Genomic DNA, 26,292 nt, shown 5'->3' with positions numbered 1-26,292 from the left:
TAGTCTCTGAATGGAATTACCCGAAACCTTTGACAACGTGTCTGGCGGAATGGCTTCACATGCAGATGAGATGTACTGCTTCAGCTGTTCAATTGTTTCTGGATTCTGGCGGTACACCTGGTCTTTCAAGTGTCCCCACAGAAAGAAGTCACAGGGGTTCATGTCTGGCGAATAGGGAGGCCAATCCACGCCGCCTCCTGTATGTTTCGGATAGCCCAAAGCAATCACACGATCATCGAAATATTCATTCAGGAAATTCAAGACGTCGGCCATGCGATGTGGCCGGGCACCATCTTGCATAAACCACGAGGTGTTCGCAGTGTCGTCTAAGGCAGTTTGTACGGCCACAAATTCACGAAGAATCGTTTCGGATCTGAAAAATGGGCCAATGATTGCTCTGGAAGAAATGGCGGCCCAGCCCAGTACTTTTTGAGGATGCAGGGACAATGGGACTGCAACATGGGGCTTTTAGGTTCCCCATATACGCCAGTTCTGTTTATTGACGAAGTCGTCCAGGTAAAAATTAGCTTCGTCAGTAAACCAAATGCTGCCCACATGCATATCGCATATCGCCGTTATCAATCCTGTGCACTATATCGTTAGCGAATGTCTCGTGCAGCAATAGTAGCGGCGCTGTGGGGTTGCCGCGTTTGAATTTTGTATGGATAGAGATGTAAACTCTGGCGCATGAAACGATACGTGGACGTTGGCGTCATTTGGACCGCAGCTGCAACACGGCGAACGGAAACCCGAGGCCGCTGTTGGATCACCTGCTGCACTAGCTGCGCGTTGCCCTCTGTGGTTGCTGTACGTGGTCGCCCTACCTTTCCAGCACGTTCATCCGTCACGTTTCCAGTCCGTTGAAATTTTTCAAACAGGTCCTTTATTGTATCGCTTTTCGGTCCTTTGGTTACATTAAACCTCCGTTGAAAACTTTGTCTTGTTGCAACAACACTGTGTTCTAGGCGGTGGAATTCCAACACCAGAAAAATCCTCTGTTCTAAGGAATAAACCATGTTGACCACAGCACACTTGCACGTTGTGAACAGCACACGCTTACAGCAGAAAGACGACGTACAGAATGGCGCACCCACAGACTGCGTTGTCTTCTATATCTTTCACATCACTTGCAGCACCATCTGTTGTTGAAAATTATAACTAATGTAATTTCTAAAGTTTGTCCGCCTGAAAATGTACTGTTGTCCCAAGCATACTGCAACAGACGGTGTATTTCTATCGCTGCTCGTTTAGTTTTTATTGCCGTTTCAAATATACCAGTCATTTTTGAAACACCCTATATATATATATATATATATATATATATATATATATATATATATATATGTCTGCAGCAGGAAAGGGTTAACTGTAACCGCACTTTAAAATGTGAATAAACTACTGCAACTAGTCTTGGTAAGCATGAAATACGCAACTGGTGCAATGCACTTGTCAATTGAAGCATTACTGACACACTTTCACGCTTTAAAAAAAAAAATCGATTATGATGGATGGATGGAACAGTTAGAATTTGTTGTCGAACATTACTTTAATATAGATGCCAAACACCAGAAACCCGTCGTTAATTTTTTTTGTTTTGGTTTAGTGTGACTGTGCGTTCAATTAGTTGAAAATGAGATTGCACAGTCGCGTGATGAACACAGATCCTGTTACCAGTTCCTGCACAGCAATGTACATTTCGCGTCAGATGCGGATAAGCATTTGCGCACAGCAAGGGACATCCATTGGGTTTTCCAATGAAATCCCCCAGCACACTGCAACAGAGCCTGTACAGAGCGTGATTCCGCTCCCCCAACACAAGCGCAGTTCTGACGTCACTATGGAACGAGCGGAACAGCTTTACGGGAATGGGTGTCGAGGGGAAAACCTAGCGATAGTTTCCCCGGCAGATCGAACACACGACCTGTCAGTGACGCGCGGTTAGCGGTATTACGGGACCGCCTCGTATATAACTGGAGGAAAACTGGGCGCCAGTTACAAAACTGTTTTCCATGGCTTCCCGTTTCGCAGTGTTCACACAGGATAAAAGCGATATAGATGCAGCACCATGAAAGTGGCACGCAACGAACGTCAAAGTGTCATGAAATGTCTTGAATGCTAGGATATGCACATGATTAGAATTACAGGGCAACTACCCAGAGTAGTTAGGAAAAAGACTCATCTACGTCTTATATACAAGGGAAGACTACGTGGCGTGTTTCTCACTAGTAAATCACGGTTGAATATTGGTTGTTTCTCAGATAGTCGTGTTCTCTCTTGTTAAAGAAGGAGAAATGTCTATTAACATGTGCTGGAATACGACAGCGGAAGGTTCGTGGTCCGTCGTTAAACGATTATGATCAGCAGAGTCAGAAAAGCCGTACATCAGGTATTGTTTGGCCGAAAGCTGCACATTTAATGAATTTTATCCATAGTGGATAATGTTGAACTGCGTGATTTTCCTTTACAGGGTGCAGAAAAATTGACGCTACTAGTCACAATAAAAGGTTATTTATTTGCCACACGACCGGTTTCGGGCTTGCGCCCATCTTCAGGTGTTTATACATTCATGTAGATGTTTATAAACACCTGAGGACGGGTGCAAGCCCGAAACCGGTCATGTGACTCATAAACTACCTTTTATTGGGACTGGTAGGGGAAATTTTTCTACACCCAGCTACACATTTGCTTGAAATATTATACGATATCACTTGCAGATCTTACAGCAGCAACAACTCCGCTACGCGGTAAAATGGTGATGCTATCGATGACAGTGACACTAAAGCAGAGGTACTACATACGGTTCTCCGAAATGCCTTCACAAAGACGACGAAGTATTCCAGAATTCAAATCAAGGACAACTACCAACATGAGTCACTTAGAGATACCTATCCTTGGTGTAGCGAAAATGTTTAAATCACTTAATAAAGGTAAAGCCTTCGGACCAGATCGTATGCCAGTCAGATTACTTTCAGAGTATGCTGATACAATAGCTCCATACGATCTGTACCTAAAGACTGTAAAGTTGCACAAGTCACACGGTTACCCAAGAAAGGAGATAGACGGTGAGTTACAGCCCTATATCACTAACGTCGATTTTCAGCATGATTTGAGAACATATATTGTATTTGAACAATACGAATTACCTGGAAGGAAACGATTTATTGACAAACAACTAACATGGATTCAGAAAACATCTTTCTTGTGAAAAAAAGCTAGTTTTTTGATCTCACGAAGTAATTAGTGCTATCGACAGGGGATCTCAAATTTATCCTTTTTTTTTTTTTTTTTTTTTTTTTTTTTTTTACATTTCCAGAAGGCTTTTGACACAGTTCCTTACAAGCGACTTCAAATTAAATTGCATGTCAATGGAGTGTCGTTTCAATTGTGTGACTAGATTAGTCAGTTCCTGTCAGTAAGGTCACAGTTCGTTGTAATTGACGGAAAGCCGTCGAGTACAACAGAAGTAATACCTGGCGTTCCACAACGAACTGTTATACGTCCTCTGCTCTTTCCGACCTAGGTAAACGATATAAGATACTATCTGAGCAGCCGTCTTATATTGTTTGTGGATGATGCTGTCGTTTAGCGTCTTGTAAAGTCATCAGGTGGTCAAAACCAATTGCAAAATGATTTACACAAGCTACCTGTATGGTGATAAAAGTGGCAATTGACTCTAAATAATGAAAAGTGTAAAGTCATCCATACGAGTACTAAAAGGAATCCGCGAAATTTCGGTTACACGATAAATCATACAACATATAGGCTGTTATTTCAAATAAATACTTAAGGGTTATAACTACGAATATATTAGATCGATCACGCAGATAATGTTGTGGGGAAAGTAAGCCATAGACAACGATTTATTGGCAGGAAACTTAGAAAATGTAAAAGGTATACTAAAGAGACTGCTTACACGGTGCTTGTCCGCCCTATTCTGGAATACTGCTGTGCGGTCTGGGATCCGCATCATACAGGATTGATGAAGGACATCGAAAAATTTCAAAGGAGACCAGCCTGTTTCGCATTATCGTGATATAGAGGAGAGAGCGCCATAGATATGATGCGCAGATTTACGTGGTAATCATTAAAACAACGGCGTTTTTCATCCCGGCAGGATCTTCTCATGAAATTTCAATCATCAGCCTTCTCAAATCAGACCTCGCACGAAAAGTTTTAAGTGTTCGCTACTCCAGGGCGCTGTTCGAGAGTGGAGCAGCAGGGAAGTAGCTTGAAGGTGGTTTGAAGTCTCCCCAGCAAGAAACTTAATTGTGAACTGTAGAGTAATCGTTTAATCTAGTATCACCGCTTGTCTAAATTCGACTAATTATGTTTATGAAGTACCGAAAGTCAATTATTTACATAATTAATTGGAATTTATTCGCATGCAGATTCTTAGTTCATAGCTGAAAGCTACCTTTCAAAACAACAGTAGAGTTATCATTATCAATGTCCACATTGTTCCTATCACTTTGTCAGTTGTAACGTCCCCTGGCAGCACACAAACTATTAATAAAATGAAATGCGCACAGAATTTCTGAATTGCACATTTGCAAATGCTTGACAACAACCGTGGCACGCCTGTTACGAACGTGTACGATAATGAGAATACTACATACAGTTCATACTAACAAAAAAGCAATTCGTATGTACTGCAATTGTTTAACAAAAAATATTATTTAATTTTGTATCATGGACGTTGGTTATTATTGTAATATTTTCTGTAATAATATTTTCGATGTATTTACGATTGTAATATTTCTATACTCATAATGTAATTACGAAATATGTTAATATCTGCGATGAAAAAATGTAAAATATAGCCGCAGAGGAAAATAATGTTGTAAGATTACAAAGAGATATTCACAATCAGCAATAATATAAATAGCGCTACATAATGTGCATTCTTTGTCGTCTTCCTTGAGAGCTGAGAGAGAGAGAGGAACCTCTGACGTAGAATTATATGAATAGTAGACTTCTTTTGTCTGTATCTACCTTTAGCCGCCATTAGAGGAGAAATTATAAAGGTGTGTAATTTTAATTATTGTTATGGTCTAAATACATTATAATTTATCAAAATTGTGTATTACTAATGTATATTCTTTAAAGAATTTTCAGCGTTTTTAGCGATTATCGTTGGTGTTGCTGGGCTGTGCCGCGACCGAACGATTTGCAGCTGTGGCACATTTAAAAAATTGTTCCGCTATAAAATTAACCAAACCCGTAAATCGGGAGCAGTAAAATTAGCAGTGAATTACGAAATATTTTTCTTTTACAGTGGTCCTGAGGCTCACTGAATTTAGTACTGGTTTTACATTTGTGCATTCATAGGCGGATAATTAACGTTGAAGTTGTTAATCTGTTGGTTCTTTCAATTTCTGAAGCAAATAACTTAAACGTATAGTGAAGTCTGTTTTATCAATGATGATTAAACGTTCAGGTCGGCTTGGCAATATTTAACCATTTTATGCTAACAGAGACAGTCTTGTGTTCCATAGCTAACGCCGGGAAAGAATTCAGTAAATATTTAAAATCCCACCGCATTTAGAAAATGTGTGCCAAGGCAGAAATACGTAAAAAAATTTATTTAAATAATTTTCAAAGCCATAAATGTTATTAATCAGTTAGTTTGAATTTATCAGCATGAGAGGGTTTGTAAAGTTCACGTAATTTTAAATATGCTTAATTCTGTCTAAATGAATTTTTATTACCGCAAGTAAAAAAAGGGTTCTACAACAAAGTTCGTACTGAAAGAGTAAATAACAAAAATATTTAAAGCCATTTCTTCCCCATTTTCATCCATTCTTTTTACATAATAATATTTTTTCTCATTGAACAGTGCAAAAATTTTACCCCTGTAGCTCTTAGTCTTTCAGTCCGACACGTTAATGTTCTTCTTCGAGAGATAGCTTGAAGTATAATAGGGGAAATTGTAGCTATTCTTAATTAAAAACATTGAAAGTTTGGATCTTACATCAGTTTTCACGAAAACGGAGGCAAATGAATAGAAAATTAGTTCCGTTTACTGGTAGACAAAAGTAAGCGAAGAAACGATGTCAATAAAGAACGTAACGTACAATCTGTGTTGGCCACGACAGCTTCGTTACTGTGATGTTATGCTTTCCACTGCTGACAACATCAAAGATCTATTCTGTTGTAGCGTTCTAGCTGCGCGGTATGCGTAAGTTACTGCATCGAACGATCTCAAACAGAAAAACATGAACGCCCATTCAATGCTGTTTCACGAAATTTTATTACTTTCATTCGCCACTTCTATGCTATTGTAATTATATTTTGATTTTCCTTGAATTCTTGGATTGATAAAGTGGATAGAAAAATAAATTTTGTGCTGACGGTGGGAAATTAACTTTTCACTAAGGACAACACAATGTAAATGCCGTTGTATCACGTACAGTAACCTCTGACAGGAATTTTTTCGCATTGCAAAATCTGCACTTTAAGTTCACGAATTATATAGAATTACCTTCAGTGCACATTTAAATGCAGTATAATTATGAATGCCCAAATTCGTATTACCTTCCAAACGCAAAAATTATGTCTGTCTAGCTCTGTGTTCTCCTTCCAGGCATAGTCAAAACAAGTATAGTTTTCGTGTAATGAGGGAAGGCGGAAGTCGTAGTTATTCAAAAGAAAGAAATTAAAAATTAGGAACTTATTTCATATTTACTGGTAAGTGGCAAATGACCTCAATGTTATTCTTACAGAAAAGTAAGTGAAATAACAACGCAAATATACAACGTCATTTACAGACTTTGTTACTACGATATTTAGATTTCCACCGCTGACAACATCATCAACCTAGCAGCTGTCGCATTCTAGCTGCCTAGTATTCGTGTGTTACTGCGAATGAACCATGTAAACATGAACGTCTCTAGAGTGCGATTTCGTGAAACGTTGTTACTTTCGTGTGTCATTTCTAATGTAGCTCCTGATCGGTACGGAGGACGGAAGGTGATATAACTCCAATTTTCATTGTTCACGTATTGGAGATTTCAATGCATGACAGAGAAGGTATCAGACTGACGAATATGAAATAATCTGCTTTCTTGTACGACTCTTAAGGCCTATATACACACATGGTTTTTCTTCTTTGTGAATGTCTATGGCAAACTACCTTTCGAATTATGTAAATTTCATTAAACCCTTTGTACAATTAATATTAAAAATCGTCACTTCAATTTTCGTGTTCACGGATTAATATTATGATCTAGATTGTTGATAGCGTTGGGCGGGAACCACCGACTGTCATGGAATCGATGGGTTCAGGAGTTTCGTACTCAGTGTCATGCAGTAGCTCAACGGCAGCGCTCCTGTGGAACAACCACAGTCAGCTTCCCTAGTTGCGAACGTGCCAGTAGTCGGACGAGAATGGTGGGTGGTGTCCTAATTAACGTAGGAACCCACGACGGCGACCTCTTTTCGCTTGGTGTGCGTACTGTGAAGCAGGAGATTTGAAAGTGATCTCCATCCTCATTTTATATCAAATACTGCATCTCAGGAGATCCGTTCCCTATCAAAATTTTATTTACGAAGTCCCCTCTGTAATCCCAAGAAGTCTATAAAAGGGACCGTAGACCTTAGTTACTGACATAAATTTAAACTCCATACCCCTGTCTGCTCGTGAGAAAAAGGAGTCTTAACAGTCGGACAAACCGACAAACTGATGGACGACAAAGGTATCCCACAAGGGGTCCGTTTTTACGATCTGAGGTACGGAACCCTAAAAAAAGAAAAAAAAATGTTATTACGACGACTGCATGGTGCTTACACGACCACAACTCCATATGGACTGTAATGGCATCGCATCCGCCACAATGCATTGTTGTGCGAAAATAAAACTGTTTTGTAATACGTACGTTATTATTAGTAAGAAACCACTGTCAGATCTGTTTTCCGCACCCTGCAGTTGCAATCGCGGACCCAGGGTTTGGTTCGGTTCTGCCGAGGGGGAATCCCAGTTTGTCACAGTCTTCAAAATCTATCTTGCTGTCACCGTCGCTTTTAACATTCACAGGTGCCTACGATAATAGTAATAGTAATAATAATAATAAATATTATTACAATAAAGCAGTTTAATACGATGTGAGTACATAGCTTTACCATAACTTCCAACAAATTACATTTCAGAGAACTATACAAACTGAAAATCATTCGTCCAAAAATTTAAAAACTGCGAGAGCTGTAAGAGCAAAGAAATCTTAGAACTCTGGTAACATCAGAAGCTACACAAAATAAATCAAAACGTGCATTCACCATTGTCAATATTTTGAAACGTCCCCTTTGAACAATAATACATGACTGTGCTTAAACTGACACACAATATTTTTAGCGCAACGCAATCTGACTTTCAAAAATCACTGCAAAAGAATGGCCCTGACTAACAGTAACCTATACGTTTCACAAATCACTTACCTCACAAAAATCTCCGTTACTCGAACTACTGCAATACAGCGAGCGCCACTGCTGCCAGCTAAATAAAAGACACAAACCAGTGAAGGCACTAACTACTGATATGCATAGTTAGCAAATGAAAGATTTTGATAGAGAACAAACCTTGATAGTGTTCAAAATATATATCAGTCCAAGAATCCAATATTACAAATTTACTCTTTCTGCTGGACACTACTGCCAGCTAAATAAAAGATTCAAACTATTGAAGGCACTAACTACTGATAGGCATAGTTAGCAAATGAACGATAGAGAACAAACAATGTATTTACCTTAATACTGTTCAAAAGTCATATTATATGTATCAGTTCATGACATCCAGTCTTATAAATTTACTCTTTCTTAATGAGACACGTCCGCTCTCAAAATTACGTCATCTCTCTCCCCACATCTACCACTGCTGGTGGCTCACCTCCAACTGCGCAACGCTACGCACTGTTAACAGCCAACTGCCCAACACTACAATAGCGACTGTTGCAACAATGCTGACCAGCCTCAGACTGCAAACAGGACAGTCAGTGATTTTCATATAGAGTGCTACGTGGCGTTACCAATAAAAAAAAACATAAACAGCCTACTTACAATTTCAGTTCTACATCTACATCTACATGACTACTCTGCAATTCACATTTAAGTGCTTGGCAGAGGGTTCATCGAATCACAATCATACTATCTCTCTACTATTCCACTCCCGAACAGCGCGCGGGAAAACAAACACCTAAACCTTTCTGTTCGAGCTCTGATTTCTCTTATTTTATTTTGATGGTCATTCCTACCTATGTAGGTTGGGCTCAACAAAATATTTTCGCTTTGGAAGAGAAAGTTGGTGACTGAAATTTAGTAAAAAGGTCTCGCCGCGACGAAAAACGTCTTTGCTGTAATGACTTCCATCCCAACTCGCGTATCATATCTGCCACACTCTCTCCCCTATTACGTGATAATACAAAACGAGCTGCCATTTTTGCACCCTTTCGATGTCCTCCGTCAATCCCACCTGGTAAGGATCCCACACCGCGCAGCAATATTCTAACAGAGGATGAACGAGTGTAGTGTAAGCTGTCTCTTTAGTGGACTTGTTGCATCTTCTAAGTGTCCTGCCAATGAAACGCAACCTTTGGCTCGCCTTCCCCACAATATTATCTGTGTGGTCCTTCCAACTGAAGTTGTTCGTAATTTTGACACCCAGGTACTTAGTTGAATTGACAGCCTTGAGAATTGTACTATTTATCGAGTAATCGAATTCCAACGGATTTCTTTTGGAACTCATGTGGATCATCTCACACTTTTCGTTATTTAGCGTCAACTGCCACCTGACACACCATACAGCAATCTTTTCTAAATCGCTTTGCAACTGATACTGGTCTTAGGATGACCTTACTAGACGTTAAATTACAGCATCATCTGCGAACAACCTAAGAGAACTGCTCAGATTGTCACCCAGGTAATTTATATAGATCAGGAACAGCAGAGGTCCCAGGACGCTTCCCTGGAGAACACCTGATATCACTTCAGTTTTACTCGATGATTTGCCGTCTATTACTACGAACTGCGACCTAGCACTAGGACTATCTGCAGAATAAGACAATGAGAGCGTGTAAATTAGGGAAATGTTGCTCCTTCAGTTCTTTCTGCCTACGTTCCGGAATTCACTCTTTCTGTAATTTTTTCTGTCCCTTTCTGCCTCATCATACTCACCATTCTGTGGTCCTGCTTGTGGGCTCTTGAATCTGTCTGACTTGTTTTCGGCATTAGGTATGATCAGCGTTTACCAGGCCGGAATGTTCTTGCCGGCCTGTCTGTGCCCAAGCCCATTCGTGTGGCCAGGAAACTGAAAAAGTATCTTGAAATTTGCTGGAATTTCTTTCTGCTTACCGCACCTTTAGTTTTTACACTACTGTGTTCTCCGAAAGTTACCTGGGAAATTTGGAACATTATACAGTGTGTCCATAATTAAAATTGCATTTTCAAAACACTGTGCAAAGAGAACCACTGATCAGAATGACGTCAAACTTGAACAGCGTGTTGTTAACGGGGGAGGAAACGTCACGGAAAAAAATTTTTAATCAAAACGAGTTGATGGCGCTGTAAGCGTCTTGAAGCAAAGGGGGTCGGCTACAACTGACAGATGAAATAGGACGGCTATGATTTGAGTTGCACATTTCACGATCGGTACTGTTCAATGCGCGTGACTGCAGTTCGAAAAAATGGTTCAAATGGCTCTGAGCACTATGGTACTTAACGTCTGAGGTCATCAGTCCCCTAGAACTTAGAACTACTTAAACCTAACCAACCTAAGGACATCACACACATCCATGCCCGAGGCAGGATTCGAACCTGCGATCGTAGCGGTCGTGCGGTTCCAGACTGAAGCACCTAGAACCGCTCGGCCACCCCGGCCGGCACTGCAGTTCGGCAGTCAACAGTTGATTGGTAAGCCCAGCAACGAAGGCAACGTCGTACCATATGGCATGGGAATAATCGGATTGTGATTGTTCTCCTGAAAGCCAAAAACGGTATAAAAAGCAAAATGACAGCGGTTTTGAATTGTCCTGGGGCCAAAAACAGCATAAAAGGCAAAATGAGATCGGTTTCTAACTTTCGTGAGACTGGCGCAAGGCATGTTCAACATGCTGTTCACCGTTTTCTGCCAAAAGTCGAAATCGAGAAACAGCATGTTCCAAATCAAGTCCCGAGTGTCTCGACAGTCACATTCAGAAAGCGTTGCGCAGAGCATGCATTTAATTCAGCTATGTTCGTGATTGGAACAGTGAACACAACATCTTTCAGGTAATCCCACGGCCAGAAGTCACACGGATTAAGATCAGGTGATCTGGATGGCCAGACTGCAGGGAAATGACGCCCGATAACCCCAGAATTTCCGAAATGCCTCTAAAGCGGCCGCTTCACTGGCTATGAAATGTGCAAGGGAGCGCCGTGTTGCGTAAAAATGATCCTATCCACCCATCAACGCTGTTGAAGGATGACGTTTGTGCGAAGAAGACTGTCATAGCGTTCACCAGTGACATTAGAGGTAAAGTAGATCTCATTTCCTCGAAAAAATACAAACCCGACGATAAACGATGCCATCAACACACACTACACAGTCACCTTTGCTGAATGAAGTGGTATCGTTTGATGTGCGTACCGATTTTCCGTTGCCCATATTCTGCAGATCTGCGTGTTGAAATGTCCTCGGAGATGGAAATGGGATTTGTCTGTTCACAGAATGTTCCACGGACATTCACTGTCCAATTCCATGCGAGTAATAAATTGTACAGCAAACGTTTGCTTGCTGTGAGGCCAGCAGAAAGCAGCTCCCCCACATGGGTACGGATAGCAGTTCAAGATGTTTCATAGGATTTTACGCACCGTACTCGTAGACATGTCCAACGTTCGGGCAATTTTCCCTGCACTGCATGTTTACACACCACCGCTCGACCTTCGTTTAATGCTGCGGACACATCTTTGACAGACGTTGGCTCAACTGCTTTCCTCCCTCTGCCACGTTGCACTTGAAAAGAACCTGTTTTTCCGAATTTTGTAATCATTTTCTACAGACCCTTAGCTTATTTAATACCCTTGAGTGTCTGGAACTTCTGCGGGGCTAATGGCGCACAGTCATCATTCTCGTAGAAGAGCTTTACCAGCAGCGCGCGATCCTTTTTGGATACAGTCATGTTTGGCGTTTCGGACGCAAGCTGAGGGACAGCCGTGTGCCTCGCGTCTGTTCGTGTGCATATTCTGACGATTACAGTGCCATGTATTGGTAAAATTTTGCTTAGTTATTTTTCCGTGATGTTCCCCCTGCGCCAGTAATATTTTGTTCAAAGTTGAGGTCATTCTGAGCCGTGTTTCTGTTTCTACAGCGTTTTGAAACTGGCGCCATAATTATGGGCATCTATACACACATGTAGTTTGCCTCTCCCCTGGGCCTTCAAGTCTATTTACTCTGCTGTTTCGAAGGATATTTGCAGTTTCGTTTGTTCAGTGTGTAACTGGAGTCAGCCCAGACAAATAGTGCTCATCGCGTTTTTTACGCGATACTCAGTCCCGACGGAAACTGTCGGCTTGTTTCCCTTTGCGAGCAAGAAAATTTTTGGACGAATTTTACACCCCCACGCGATTAAGAGGTCCCAAATTAGTTTCGTATGATGTTTGGATTATGGAAGTATATCTGCCCAGGTCCACGCTGACTGATAGCGCCACGCAGTAGCAGTGCTCAGTAACTGCTGCTGGAGCACTGTTTTTTCTTCCTGTTAATACATATCCATAAACCAAATATCGTACTAGACTAACTTGAGACTGCTCATTCGAGTGTGCACGTAAAATATCGCTTGAAAAACCATTTTGCTCGTAACAGGAAACAAGGCGCCACTGTCAGCCGGCAATGGACGTCGTGTGAAAGAATTGATGAGCATCATTTGTTTGGGCTGACTCCAGTTACATATTGCGGAAACGTAACTGCAAATATCTGCCTAAGCACATGGTGTAAATTTTAAGTTGACAAACCAGAATAACTCGAAAAATAAGCTTCACACGAAAAAATGTGTAGAACCCACAGCTGATTACTTTCGAGGGGGACATCTGCTGGTGCTAAAATTAGCACGCCATCCCAGACCAGCCAGCCCCCTGGGGGTGAGGCGGGACCCAACTTAAAAATTTCAAATGGGAACCCCCATTTATAATTACAGAATCAGATTTTACATAAAAAAACGACGTCCATTTTCTCTTAAACATTTGTTTTGAGTCTTGGTAGTTGGCGCTGTAATTCAAGAAAATTCATGTTCTCATTTTTGCGTGGAAAATGCTTACGGATAAATAAAAAATGAGTTCACTCCTTAGTAAGTAGGATATTCGGTTAGTTATTTAGCTAGTCGATGATTTGTTTGATAATTAAAACTTGTGTCGCCTCATGACCACGAAACAAACAAAACTTATCCAAATCTGCGGAAAAAACTAATATTTGGGTCAACATTTGTAAAACTCTAATTCCTCTCTCTCAAACCCCACCCTATGGGGAGAGAGGGAGAGTTTTAGTTTTAGCGAATCAACATTTACGAAGTAAATAAGCATTTTTTAGTTATCTGTAACCATTTTCCACGCAAAAATGTGAACATGGATTTTCTTGAATTACAGCGCCAACTACCAAGACAAATGTTTAAGAGAAAATGGACGTAGTTTTTTTTATGTAAAATCTGATTCTGTAATTATAAATGGGGGTTCCCAATTGAAATTTTAAACGTATCTCCCGCCCTACCCCCAGGGGCTGGGGTGGCAGGCTAATGTTAGCACCAGCAGATGTCCCCCTCGAAAATAACCAGCTTTCGATTCTACACATTTTTTCGTGTGAAGGTTATTTTTCGAGTTATTCTGGTTTGTCAACTTCAAAATTTACACTATATATATATTTGGAATGGTTCCCTAGATAGAACACATTAACAACGAACATGAGTGGACCCAAAATTGAACCACTGCAGGATCAAAAAACAAATACTAGCACTCAAAGATCACGTCAAACTTTTGGTCATTTGAGGGGCAAAAATATCGAAAAATATGTGTCGTTTCCCGTATTCACCCGCTGTAAATGTCGTGTGACTAGGGTCTCCCGTCGGATAGACCGTTCGACGGGTGCACGTCTTTCGATTTGACGCCACTTCGGCGACTTACGCGTCGATGGGGATGAAATGATGATTAGGACAACACCCAGTCTCTGTGCGGAGAAAATCTCCGACCCAGCCGATTCACCCGCTATGTCCCCCAACAACTAATTTTTGATCCCATGTGTCAAACAAACGATTTTCTTTACCCCCAACGAGCAACTGAAGCGTTTGAAGACCACATTTTTGAGGTGCCAACGTCTATTGGGAAAACTGTTTCTCATGACTGGTATAAATTTTGAAGGCGGATGTTTTGATAAACAGTTAGGCGATTTGTACAAAAAATATATATCTATCGTTGTTTTTGTAAAAGATTTACAGGTGGCACTGGTATAACGCACAACTGGAACAATCTTTTTAACTGAGAAAATAAAAAGATGGAACTCCCATCTGGATAGAATGCATTGGTGTGAGTGAAGATTACACACAGATACAAATATCCGTATGGCGATGCAGGCTTCTTCGGCAAATTACACTGATGAAACCTTCTCGGTTTATCAACCAAATGGTGAAGTTTTGCTGTCGCAACGTCTCGACAAGTCTCCTGTTCGTCATCTTCAGGCACAGATGACGAGTATGAAACTCGACAAAACGTTGCGACAACATGACGCCACCATTCGGTTGATAACCCGAGAAGGTTTCACCTAATACATATCTGATTTGGAAATATGTGATATTTCTTTCTGAGTTTAAATACTTTTACCACCAGATAAGTTTAGCCCATCAGAACTCCGACAGAGAACGGAGTACAGACAAACGATTAGAGAACCCTTTGTCAATAACATTAATCTAAACACGATGAAGACAGTGATAAGACTTAGAAAACACATTACGTTCAGTTTGGTTTAATTCATTACATCGGCCTGGTCCTGCGGGAGAGGACACGCCACAAAGAGACTGAAAACATTGGAGACTAAGTTACAATATTTTGTTTTATGGCGATGTAAAGAAGTAACCAATGTCACTGTATTCGTGGTCTTTAATCCGAAGACTGGTTTGATGCAGTTCTAATCGATAATGTGTCTTCTGAAAGCCTCTTCATTTCTGTGTAACTACTGCAACCTCCGTCCACTGAACCTGCTTACTGTATTCAATCCTTGCTACCACTCTACAATTTTTGTCACTCACGCTTATCTCCCTTACCAATTTGATGATTCTTTGATGCAGCAGGAAGTGACCTATTACCCAATGGCTACCTTCGTCAAGTCGTGCCATAAGTTCTTTTCTCCACAAAACGATTCAGTACATCCTCGTTAATTATCGACTTATGCATGTAATTTTCAACATTCTTCTTTTGCACCACATTTCAAAAGCTTCTGTTTTCTTCTTGTCTCAACTGTTTATCGTTTACGTTTCCCTTCCACAAATGCAACGCTTCTTACGATTGCCTTCAGGAAAGAGTTACCAACAACTGAATTTATTTTCGATGTTAAGAAATTTTCTTTCTCAGAAACTTTTCCTTGCTATTGCCAGTCCGCATTTTATATTCTCTCTTACTTCGGCCATCGTCAGTAATTTTGCTGCCCAACTAACACCCTCGTCGATTACTTTTAGGGTCTCAGTTCTCATTCGAATTCTGTCAGCAACAGCTAATTTAATTTCACTATATTCCATTGTCCTTATTTTACTTTTCTTGATATTCATCTTATAAACTTGTTTCAAGTCAGTACCCATTTCGTTCAACCGGTCTCACCAGTCCTGGCCGTCTCTGACACAATAACAATAGCGTCAGGAAACCACAAAATTTTTATTTCTTTTCTCAGAAATTTAATTCCCTCTTCACATCTCTGCTTGACTTCCTTTACTGCTTGCTCGATGTACAGACTGACTAACATCGGGGAGATGCTACAACCATACTTTACTCCCTTCTGAACCACTCCTTTCCTTTCGTACCTTCAACTGTTCTAACTGCAGTCTTGTTTCTATACGAGTTGTAGAAAAAAAACATTTCTTTCGCAGTTTTATCCCTGCTACCTTCAGAATTTCAAAGAATGTATTCTTTGGTGTCACCACTAGACACCGCACTTGCTAGGTGGTAGCCTTTAAATCGGCCGCTGTCCGGTAGTATACGTCGGACCCGCGTGTCGCCACTATCAATTGATTGCAGACCGAGCGCCGCCACACGGCGGGTCTAGAGAGACTTCCTAGCACTCGCCCCAGTTGTACAGCCGACTTTGCTAGCGATGGTTCACTGACTTCTACGCTCTCATTTGCCGAGACGATAGTTAGCATAGCCCTCAGCTACGTCATTTGCTACGAACTAGCAAGGCGCCAGTATCCGTACTTTTGATATTGTGAATCATGTACCATAATGAGCGACGTTTTTCATTAATGGATTAAAGTATTCCACCAGCTACGTCCGTTTTTCTCAATTCTAATTCCCTTGTCATGTTCCAGACCTCACGCCAGCCTGCGTGAGCTGAGACGCGTGCACTTCGGCCTCCTTTACTAACACGGTTGGCCCTCCTGCCAACCACAACATATTCCAATAAACTTTATCATAAAATTTCTCTAAACCTGCAAATTCTGTAAACCCGGTGAACTAGAAGTTTTGTACGTCTCCAGATGATGTGCTAAGGTCTAATACCAAATTCAAGCGCAGCTGGCAGGTGCTATTTTAAGTGACTCTGAGGTGACAAAAGTCATGGGATATTTCGTAGCATCGCGTCTCGGATCTCCTTTCGCCCGGGATAGTGCAGCACCTCGACGTGGCATGAACCCAACAGGTCTATGGAAGTTGCATGCAGAAATATTGAGCCTAGCTGTCTCTATAGCAGTCCATAATGGCGAAGGCGTTACCGGTTCAGGATTTCGCACGAACTGACTTTTCGATTATGCCTCATAAATATTCGATGGAATTCATGTCGAGAGACCTGGGTGGACAAATCATTCGCTCAAATTGCGCTCAAGGTTCTTCAAACCCGTCGCGAACAACTGTGTCCAGTGACAAGGCGCAATGACGACCATAAATTTTCCATCATTGTTTGGGAACATGAAGTGCATGAATGGCTAAAAATGGTCTCCAAATAGCCGAACATCCAAAGGACCCAGTCCATACAATGTGAACACAGTCCACCCCGTTATGGAGCCACCACAAACTTGCACAGAGCCTTGTTGACAACTTCGATCCATGGCTTCGTGGGGCCTGCACCACACCAGAACTCTACCATCAGCTCATACTAGCTGAAATCGGCACTCACCTGATCAGGCAACGGTTTTCAATTGTCTAGGGTCCCACAGATATGGTCAGAGAGTGCAGGGGCAGATGAAAACTGTGTGCCGGAGAGGCACTTGAACTCGGGATATCTGCCTTTCGCGGGCAAGAGCTCTACCATCGGAGCTACCCAAGCACGACTCACAACCCGTCCTCACAACTTTAATTCCACCAGTATGTCGTCTCCCATCTTCCAAACTTAACAGAAGCTCTCCTGCACACCTTCCAGGACTAGCTCTCCTGGAAGAAAGGACATTGCGGAGACATGGTTTATCCACAGGCAGGGAGATGTTTTTAAATGGTTCAAATGGCTCTGAGCACTATGGGACTTAACATCTGAGGTCATCAATCCCCTAGAACTTAGAACTACTTAAACCTAACTAACCTAAGGACATCACACACATCCATGCCCGAGGCATGGTTTGGAACCTGCGAGCGTAGCAGTCGCGCGGTTCCGGACCGAAGCGCCTAGAAGCGCTCGGCCGCAGCGGCCGGCGGGGATGTTTTCAGAATGAAGTTTCTCTCTGCAGCAGAGTGTGCGCTGATGAGAAATTTCCTGGCAGATTGAAACCGTATGCCAGACCGAGACATAAACTCGGAAGCTCTGCCTTTCGCGGACAAGTACGCTACCATCTGAGCTACCCAAGCACGACTCACAACCCGACCTCACAGGTTTAATTCCGCCAGTACCTCGTCTCCTACCTTCCAAACATTACAGATGCTTTCCTGCAGACCTTGCAGAATTAGCACTCCTGGAGGAAAGGATATTGCGGAGACATGGCTTAACCACAGCGCGGGGGATACCTCCAGAATTAAATTTCACTCTGCAGCTACAGGAGTGCTAGTTCTGCAAGGTCTACAGGAGAGCTTCTGGAAAGTTTGGAAGGTACGAGGCGACATACTGGCGGATTAAAGCTGTGAGGGCGAGTTGTGCTTCAAATGGTTCAAATGGCTCCAAGCACTATGGGACTTAACATCTGAGGTCATCAGTCCGCTAGACTAAGAACTACTTAAACCTAACTAACCTAAGGACATCACACACATCCATGAACCAGGCAGGATTCGAACCTGCCACCGTAGCGGTCGCGCGGTTCCGGACTAAAGCGCCTAGAACCGCACGGCCACAGGGTTGTGAGTCGTGCTTAGGTAGCTCAGATGGTAAGCACTTCCCGCAAAAGGCAAAGTTCCCGAGTTCGAGTCTCCGTCCGGCACACAGTTTCAATCTGCCAGGAAGTTTCATATCAGCGCACACACTGCACCGCAGAGTGAAAATTCATTGTGGATGTCGTGGTGCTAGCAAAGGCATTCGTGTCTGTCGTCTGCTGCCATAGCTCATTAGAGCCAAGTTTCGCCGCACTGCCCTAACGCATACGCTCGTCGTACGTCCCAAATTCATTTCCGAAGTTATTTTAAGCAGTGTCACTTGTCTGTTAGCTCTGACAACTCTTCACAAACACTCTTGTTCTCGGTCGTTACGCGAAGGCCTTCGGCCACTGCGTTGTCCTTAGTGAAAGGTAATACCTGAAATTTGATATTCTCTGCCCAGGCTTGACACTGCGGATCTCGGAATATTGAATCCCCAAACGATTTCGAAAATAGAATGCCTCAGGCGTCTAGCTCCTACTACCATTCTGCGTTCAAAGTCTGTTAATTCCCTTCGTAGCCGGCCGGAGTGGTCGTGCGGTTCTAGGCGCTACAGTCTGGAGGCGAGCGACCGCTACGGTCGCAGGTTCGAATCCTGCCTCGGGCATGGATGTCTGTGATGTCCTTAGGTTAGTTAGGTTTAAGTAGTTCTAAGTTCTAGGCGACTGGTGACCTCAGAAGTTAAGTCGCATAGTGCTCAGAGCCATTTGAACCATTTGAACCAATTCCCTTCGTGTGGCCATAATCACATCGGAAACCTTTTCAGATGAATCACCTGTGTACAAACCACTGCCCCTCCGCGATTCTACCGCCATCTGTTTATGTGCGTAACGCTGTCCCATGACTTCTGTCAACTTAGTGTAAGATGTCATTCGTGAAATTTGAGAGGGGAGACCCAAAAGAAACCGGACTCCGCTGCCACTCGTAGACGTAGACGTAATGCAGGGTTCTCACGCTAGATGGTGTTAGTAGAGACCTTCATGAAACGGCGTCAGTGTAGAGCTGAACGTACAAGTGTGGTATTGTGTTCCTCTGACTGTTGGCGTATTACCCCTGGGAAGTCGTTATGGCAACTTTAAAAGAACAAAGAGTTTTCTGCTTAAAAAAAACTGCAACGGAGACACACCAAATACTTCTGGAAACTTTCCAGGAGGACGCTATGAGCAGCACACAGGTTTTTAGAGTGGTTTGGGCGCTTTAAACGTGGTGAGATGTGAGTTGAAGACCAACTCTTTCTGGACGCCCTTCAACATCGCGAAATGAGGAGAACATTGAAAAGCTCCGCCAAACGATCGACCAAATTTCAGCAGAGATAGGAATCAGTTGGAGCTCGTGCCAGCGAATTTTGACTGAGGATTTGCACATGAGACGTTTTGCTGCTAAATTTGATCCGCATGAATGTGAGTCAAGACTTGAAAACAGAGATTGCACGTGATCCAAACTTCTTGAACAAAGTCATTACAGGGGATGAGAGTTGGTGTTACGGGTATGACCCAGAAACCAAGCAAGCGTCAAGCCAGTGGACGACTCCCAACTCTCCCAGACCAAAAAAAGCAAGGAAAGTGAGGTCAAATGTGAAGACGATGATCACTGTCTTTTTTGATGGCCGTGGAATTGTGCATCGGAAATTCGTACACCCCTGGCCAGACTATTAACCAGCACTTTTACTTGGATGTTTTAAGGCGTCTGCGAGAGGATGCGAGGAGGAAACGCCCGGAACTTTGGCGATCAGGTGACTGCTTTCTGCATCACGACAACGCTCCAGCACACACGGCCTTACGATTGAGCCACTGGCATCTCAGAGGCGGTCTGTCGTTCCCCACGCTCCGTATTCGCCGGACCTAGCCCCGTGCGACTTTTTCCTGTTTCCACGAATGAAAAAAACGCTAAAAGAGGAGTGTTATGACGATGTGGAGGCGGTGAAAATAGCTTCGCAAAGGGCACTGGACAATATCAAACTTGAAGAGGTCCAAACATGCTTCCAACAGTGGGAAAAGAGACTTGAGAGGTGCATCGCATGTAATGGAGAGTATTTTGAAGGTGACTGAAGTAATTTTGTAAAAAGGTTCATCAATAAATTTCTTATGACCACAATCCGGTTTCTTTTGGGTCCCCTCTCGTATACAAGCTATAGAGAAGCATGCATTCGAAACGTTTGTCGTCATACTGGCACGACACCGCGACATACATCGGCCGCAGCTTACAACTTCAGCCTCGTACACAACTATTGCATCAGCGTTGCGATCGAGCGCGCAGGAGCGCCAACTTACCGACCCGTGGAGCCCCTCGCTGACGACGTATGCGGCAGCCAGTGAGGACGCGGCGCCCACCGTCTGGCTGACCGCCAGCACCACGCCTGCAACACAGCGTCACGGCTGACGTCACGGTCTGCCCACTGGCCGCGTAACGCTGGATACTCGGTACGAGTTCGGAAGGCGGCTCTTCGGAAATTTTTCGGTGGTTCACTGCTTCCGCTGAACATTCCGAGAACTGTCGGGTTCTGGATGTGCCAGAGGGTACTTGGCGTAACTTAAGGTATAAGCTCAGTCGGACGGAGAGTCGGCAACTCTACCAACACGCAGTGGTTGCACCTCATTCGCAAAATCAACTAACTTTTATTTCATATATACACTACTGGCCCTTAAAATTGCTACACCACGAAGATGACATGCTACAGACGCGAGATTTAACCGACAGGAAGAAGATGCTGTGATACGCAAATGATTAGCTTTTCAGAGCATTCACAAAAGGTTGGCGCCGGTCGCGAAACCTACAACGTGCTGACATGAGGAAAGTATCCAACCGACTTCTCATACACAAACAGCAGTTGACCGGCGTTGTCAGGTGAAACGATGTTGTCTCATGTAAGGAGCAGAAATGCGTACCATCACGTTTCCGACTTTCATAAAGGTCGAATTGCAGCCTATCGCGATTTCAGTTTATCGTATCGCGACATTGCTGCTCGCGTTGGTGGAGATCCAATGACTGTTAACAGAATATGGAATCGGTGGATGCAGGAGGGTAATACGGAACGCCGTGCTGGATCCCAAAGGCCTCGTATCACTAGCAGTCGACATGACAGGCATCTTATCCGCATGGCTGAAACGGATCGTGCAGCCACGTCTCGGTCACTGAGTCAACAGATGGGGACGTTTGCAAGACAACAACCATCTGCACGAGCAGTTCGACGACGTTAACAGCAGCATGGACTATCAGCTCGGAAACCGTGGCTGCGGCTACCCGTGGCGCTGCATCACAGACAGGAGCGCCTGTACTCAACGACGAACCTGGGTGCACGAAAGGCAAAACGTCCGGGTTCTGTTTACAGCATCGTGATGGTCGCATCCGTGTTTGGTGACATCGCGGTGAACACACATTGGAAGCGTGTATTCGTCATCGCCATACTGACGTAACACCCGGCGTGATGGTATGGGGTGCCATTGGTTACGCGTCTCGGACGTCTCTTGTTCGCATTGACGGTGCTTTGAACAGTGGACGTTACATTTTAGGTGTGTTGCCACCCGTGGCTCTATCCTTCATTCGATCCCTGTGAAACCCTACATTTCAGCCGGATAATGCACGACCGCATGTTGCACGTCCTATACGGTCTTTTCTGGGTACAGTAAATGTTCGACTGCTGCTCTGGCCAGCACATTCTCCAGATCTCTCACCGATTGAAAACGTCTGGTCAATGGTGGTCGAGCAACTGGTTCGTCACAATACGCCAGTCCCTACTATTGATGAACTGTGGTATCGTGTTGATGCTACATGGGCAGCTGTACCTGTACACGCCATCCAAGCTCTGTGTGACTCAATGCCCAGGTGTATCAAGCCCGTTACGAGTATTACGGCCAGAGGTGGTTGTTCTGGGTACTAATTTCTCAGGATCTGTGCATCCAAATTGCGTGAAAATTTAATCACATGTCAGTTCTAGTACAATATGTTTGTCCAATAAATACCCGTTTATCATCTGCATTTCTTCTTGGTGTAATAATTTTAATGGCCAGTAGTGTATTTGTTTGTCTTTCAGTATGATTAAACCACTTAGCCATCAACAGTTACACGATTTAGTTTTCAGTGATTACACTATTGCGTACATCACGAAAATAGGCACTTCGAGCTCATCTCACTATGCGACAGCATTGTCAGTTTATGGTGATTTCAAATGAAATTGTTATTAATGAGTGAGAGGTAATCTGGAAAGTGGTTTGCAATCAGAGACTGGGGGAAGTTAGCCAATGTGGAACTCTGCATTCTACTGTAAGTTTTGTGTGCCATAAAAATTTGATGAGTCGCCACACAATTTAATTAAAATTGGGAAAATTTAAAATAAGAAATGAATTAGTCACTGAATTGGTAAACATAACTAACGTGTTATTCTTAATAAAAAGATCCATGTGAATATATGGAATGGACCAATGGGAACAATTTAAGCACAAACGATATATCAAATAATTCGGAGCAAGCAGAAGCTTAAGCCCAACCAAAAGAAAAAAATAATAATCAGACAAAAGTCTACAAACATAAGGCGTTTCAGAAACGCCAGGTGGAATGTGTTAAAATAATTTTACCAAATGTGAGAAGTTTGTCTGAGAGACAGTCATCACAGTTTATTAAAATAAAACATCATATCAAAAATTCACAAACTAAGCATAAACTATGATCTGTCGTTGCCTATTTCTTAATTAATTAACTCGCTTATAACATTGAGTGCTTAGGTACATTGCTGTGATATATGAAAAGGAAATCTTAGGAGTCCATGGGTGTATGGGAAATGTTCACACATAAACGATTCACACACACAAGAATAGAGATATAAAGAATTTTGCCCACGACACTAAGCCAGAGGCTCAGAGGTACACTCCTGTCGCTATAGTTGAATTAATTTGAATAAGAATACTATGGAATACTTTCCGGTGAAGAAATTTATCTTCATCGCTCTGCACATCTGACTAAGGCACACTGGCTTGAAACACCCCCAAGTATCGTGAATATCCACGAAGAAAACAAAATTACTAAGACTCGTGAAAACTTCAAGAACACAAATGTAAACCGTATAGATACAGACAGCAATAAAATTTCGCGGGGAATTAAGAATAAAACTTGTGAAATTACCACAACTACGCAATCTTAAAACCGAAACGAAATGAAAAATAGAAGAAATGAAACACATACACACGAGAAAACTTCAAACACACATTCCAGCTAACAGAGAAGACTGACAACTTAATTTTAAACCTATGCTGGAGTAACGAACTTCCTAATTAACAATGAACACTCACTCAGTCATCCATACAGATAAGAGAGAAAGGAATGTTGGGAGCACAAAATGAAGGTAATGTACGTAGGATTATGTTCTTACTGCAGAAATGTATACTTTGATGTAAGTGTTAACCACTATGTGTGGACAAACACGAAGTACAACACTAAGTTACAAATGACTGAGCGTGACAGCAGAAAATAGGGGTTAAATAGTATGAAACGACTCTAACAGAAACGTTTCAAAATGTTCCTAAAAACACCGAAAAAAGCATTAGATATTTTTAGTGTAGAATATGATGGAGTATTTTCCAATAGAAAATTCTTGCCATCCGCTACGAAAACAAATAAATAAATAAAAACTAAGGCTACCATAAATTTTGAAGAAAAATATGTTTTTTACTTGAACCTGTACAAAAAAAGAACCACGGACATATTTGGACTGAAAATAAGGTATAAACATTCTCAAAGTTTATAGATACTTGGGATACATATTTTATCGTGAAAACATGAAAACATTTCGAGATAAAAAATAATATACCGTAATAGATGTGAAACTATTCCATGTGTGTAACGAAAAACGAATTTGCGTTCTGTCGGACATTGTAAAAGTTTCCAGCGATAAAGTTGTTAAGAAAATTATAAAATTAATTTTGGTAACATCATGGCATCAGATCATGTGTGAACTCATTTTCTTTACGAGAAACTGTGTGTGACAGCGCGCCAGTAGTTGTATGTCGCCGCCTGGATTTTAATTTCGACGGCTCTCCTTTATAACACCGAGAATATTACCTGCCTCCCAAAAATATATTTGCAGCTCTTTTGAACCTTCGTCACTGCACGCATCACCTTAGTCGCCGATATACGCTATAATACCTGTAGGTAGTTTCAGGCTAAGTCAAGCAAAATATATTTTTGCTGTAGTTACGCGAAAACCCAAGTCTTATCGACATAAACCACAAGGCTATTGTTCTCAGAACGCTGTTGAGTGTATTCTACACAGAACTTCGTTCTTTTGCTACAGTGTCCCTGTATTCCATTAAACACTGTTGTCCATCATTATACCTTCTGGATCAAAAACAACTTCAGCGGACAAAACAATCAACGGAGGTATGTGAGTCAGTATAATTAATTTTTCACGGAGATCGCTCCGTATCTTTCTAGCTGTCGGATATTCTGTCGTATTTCTACGCATTTGCTTTTTGTCAAAATCGGCAAATTCCCTAATTTCTGTTTCCTTTTATATCCCTTTCTTGGGGAATCAAAACACGTGCTCACATCTGGAGGTTCTGCCGATGCTACTACACCAATAATAATGAATACAGTCGATTCGGAAATACCACATCGTTTTGTTGTCATTTTATGAATTTGCGCAGAATTTATATTATTCCTGGCTCCTTCACTGTTGGCCAGACCATTCGATTAAATTGTCTTCGAATGTCTTTTCGCCCTTTACGCAACCCTACTAAAGTAGCACTATACGAGGGCCATCGCCCCTGTATTTCGTTCATTGCCAAACACACGTCAATAAACCGTTCTACTGAAGAGTAAAACCACACGTGAACACATGATAACGGACGGGAAGACCAGCTGGCGCCGAATTAATACACTGTTAACAGTGTACGTGTGGCAACAAAGCTATGGGGTGGGCGAATGAATGCGCTTTAGCGCGGGGAGTGTGCTGGAAACGGGTATCACCTTGAGGTGCCTAATTTTTTGACGACCGCTCTATTTAGCTATTAATAATTACGATAAAATTATATTTTGAACACATGTAAATGAACATATGACAGTAAATAACTAAACAATATTTCTTTACTATCTGTAAAAAGAAAGAATAGGAAACGCTTTTTAATTTACAAAATTTTGTTTACAAAAAAGTTCACAAACTTATTTACACAGTCACCACTGTTAAAAATTGATCAATTTTTAACTAATCAACAAATCTGTGATTACTACTTCTCTAAATGTGATTAGCCTTCCAGCTTGCTAAGTAAAATAAATCTTATTAAGCATCTAACACTTGCCTTACCATGCTGTAATGAAAGAGAGTAATACTTGTCAGGTATAGTACCGTCAGCTTTCTCAATTCTGCGTGGAATTATCCTCTGTGGTGCTGGAACTCGAAAACAGCAAAGATTGAATGATTAACATCTCCAACATCAGAATTATTGCAGTCACAAATGTCAGAATTACTTAGTTGTAGGCGATACAAAGGAGATGAGAAAGTGCCGTGATTGAATCTCTTCAGATTGATTGTGGAAATAGCTCTCCTTTGTACTCACAGGGTACGAGACCAAGGTAAGCGACGTATGTGGGATTGAAGCCAGCTTTGATACTTTTCGTTACCTGCACCTTATGTTTCCCATTCGTCTTCCCACTGAGAACTGACCACAACTGGACGAACTAATACAGATAGTTTATTTGCTATAATCTTTTGTTTCGCTGCAGAGAGAGGGCTTCCGAAAGCGAATCGAGATAGAGTCGAACACTTTTTCTTCTTTCATTTCAATATAATTTTTTGAAATGAATTTTGCGGTGACAGATAAATCT

The 26,292-nt window shown here is 42.1% G+C and overlaps 1 protein-coding gene across 1 annotated transcript in view; it reads right to left on the bottom strand.

The window, feature by feature from the left end:
• LOC126336594 (uncharacterized transporter slc-17.2-like) overlaps window positions 1-26,292 on the bottom strand; it is a 1,359,524-nt gene that overhangs the window by 31,953 nt on the left and 1,301,279 nt on the right. The window contains exon 10 of the mRNA XM_050000458.1: window positions 20,751-20,836. Coding sequence (XP_049856415.1) covers window positions 20,751-20,836 — 86 coding nt within the window. The remainder of the gene's footprint in view (window positions 1-20,750; window positions 20,837-26,292) is intronic.

This window comes from Schistocerca gregaria, chromosome 2 (assembly GCF_023897955.1).
Source record: "Schistocerca gregaria isolate iqSchGreg1 chromosome 2, iqSchGreg1.2, whole genome shotgun sequence".
NCBI lineage: Eukaryota > Metazoa > Arthropoda > Insecta > Orthoptera > Acrididae > Schistocerca > Schistocerca gregaria.
The sequence above is the reverse complement of the archived record's forward strand: the minus strand, read 5'-3'. Positions and strand labels throughout refer to the sequence as shown.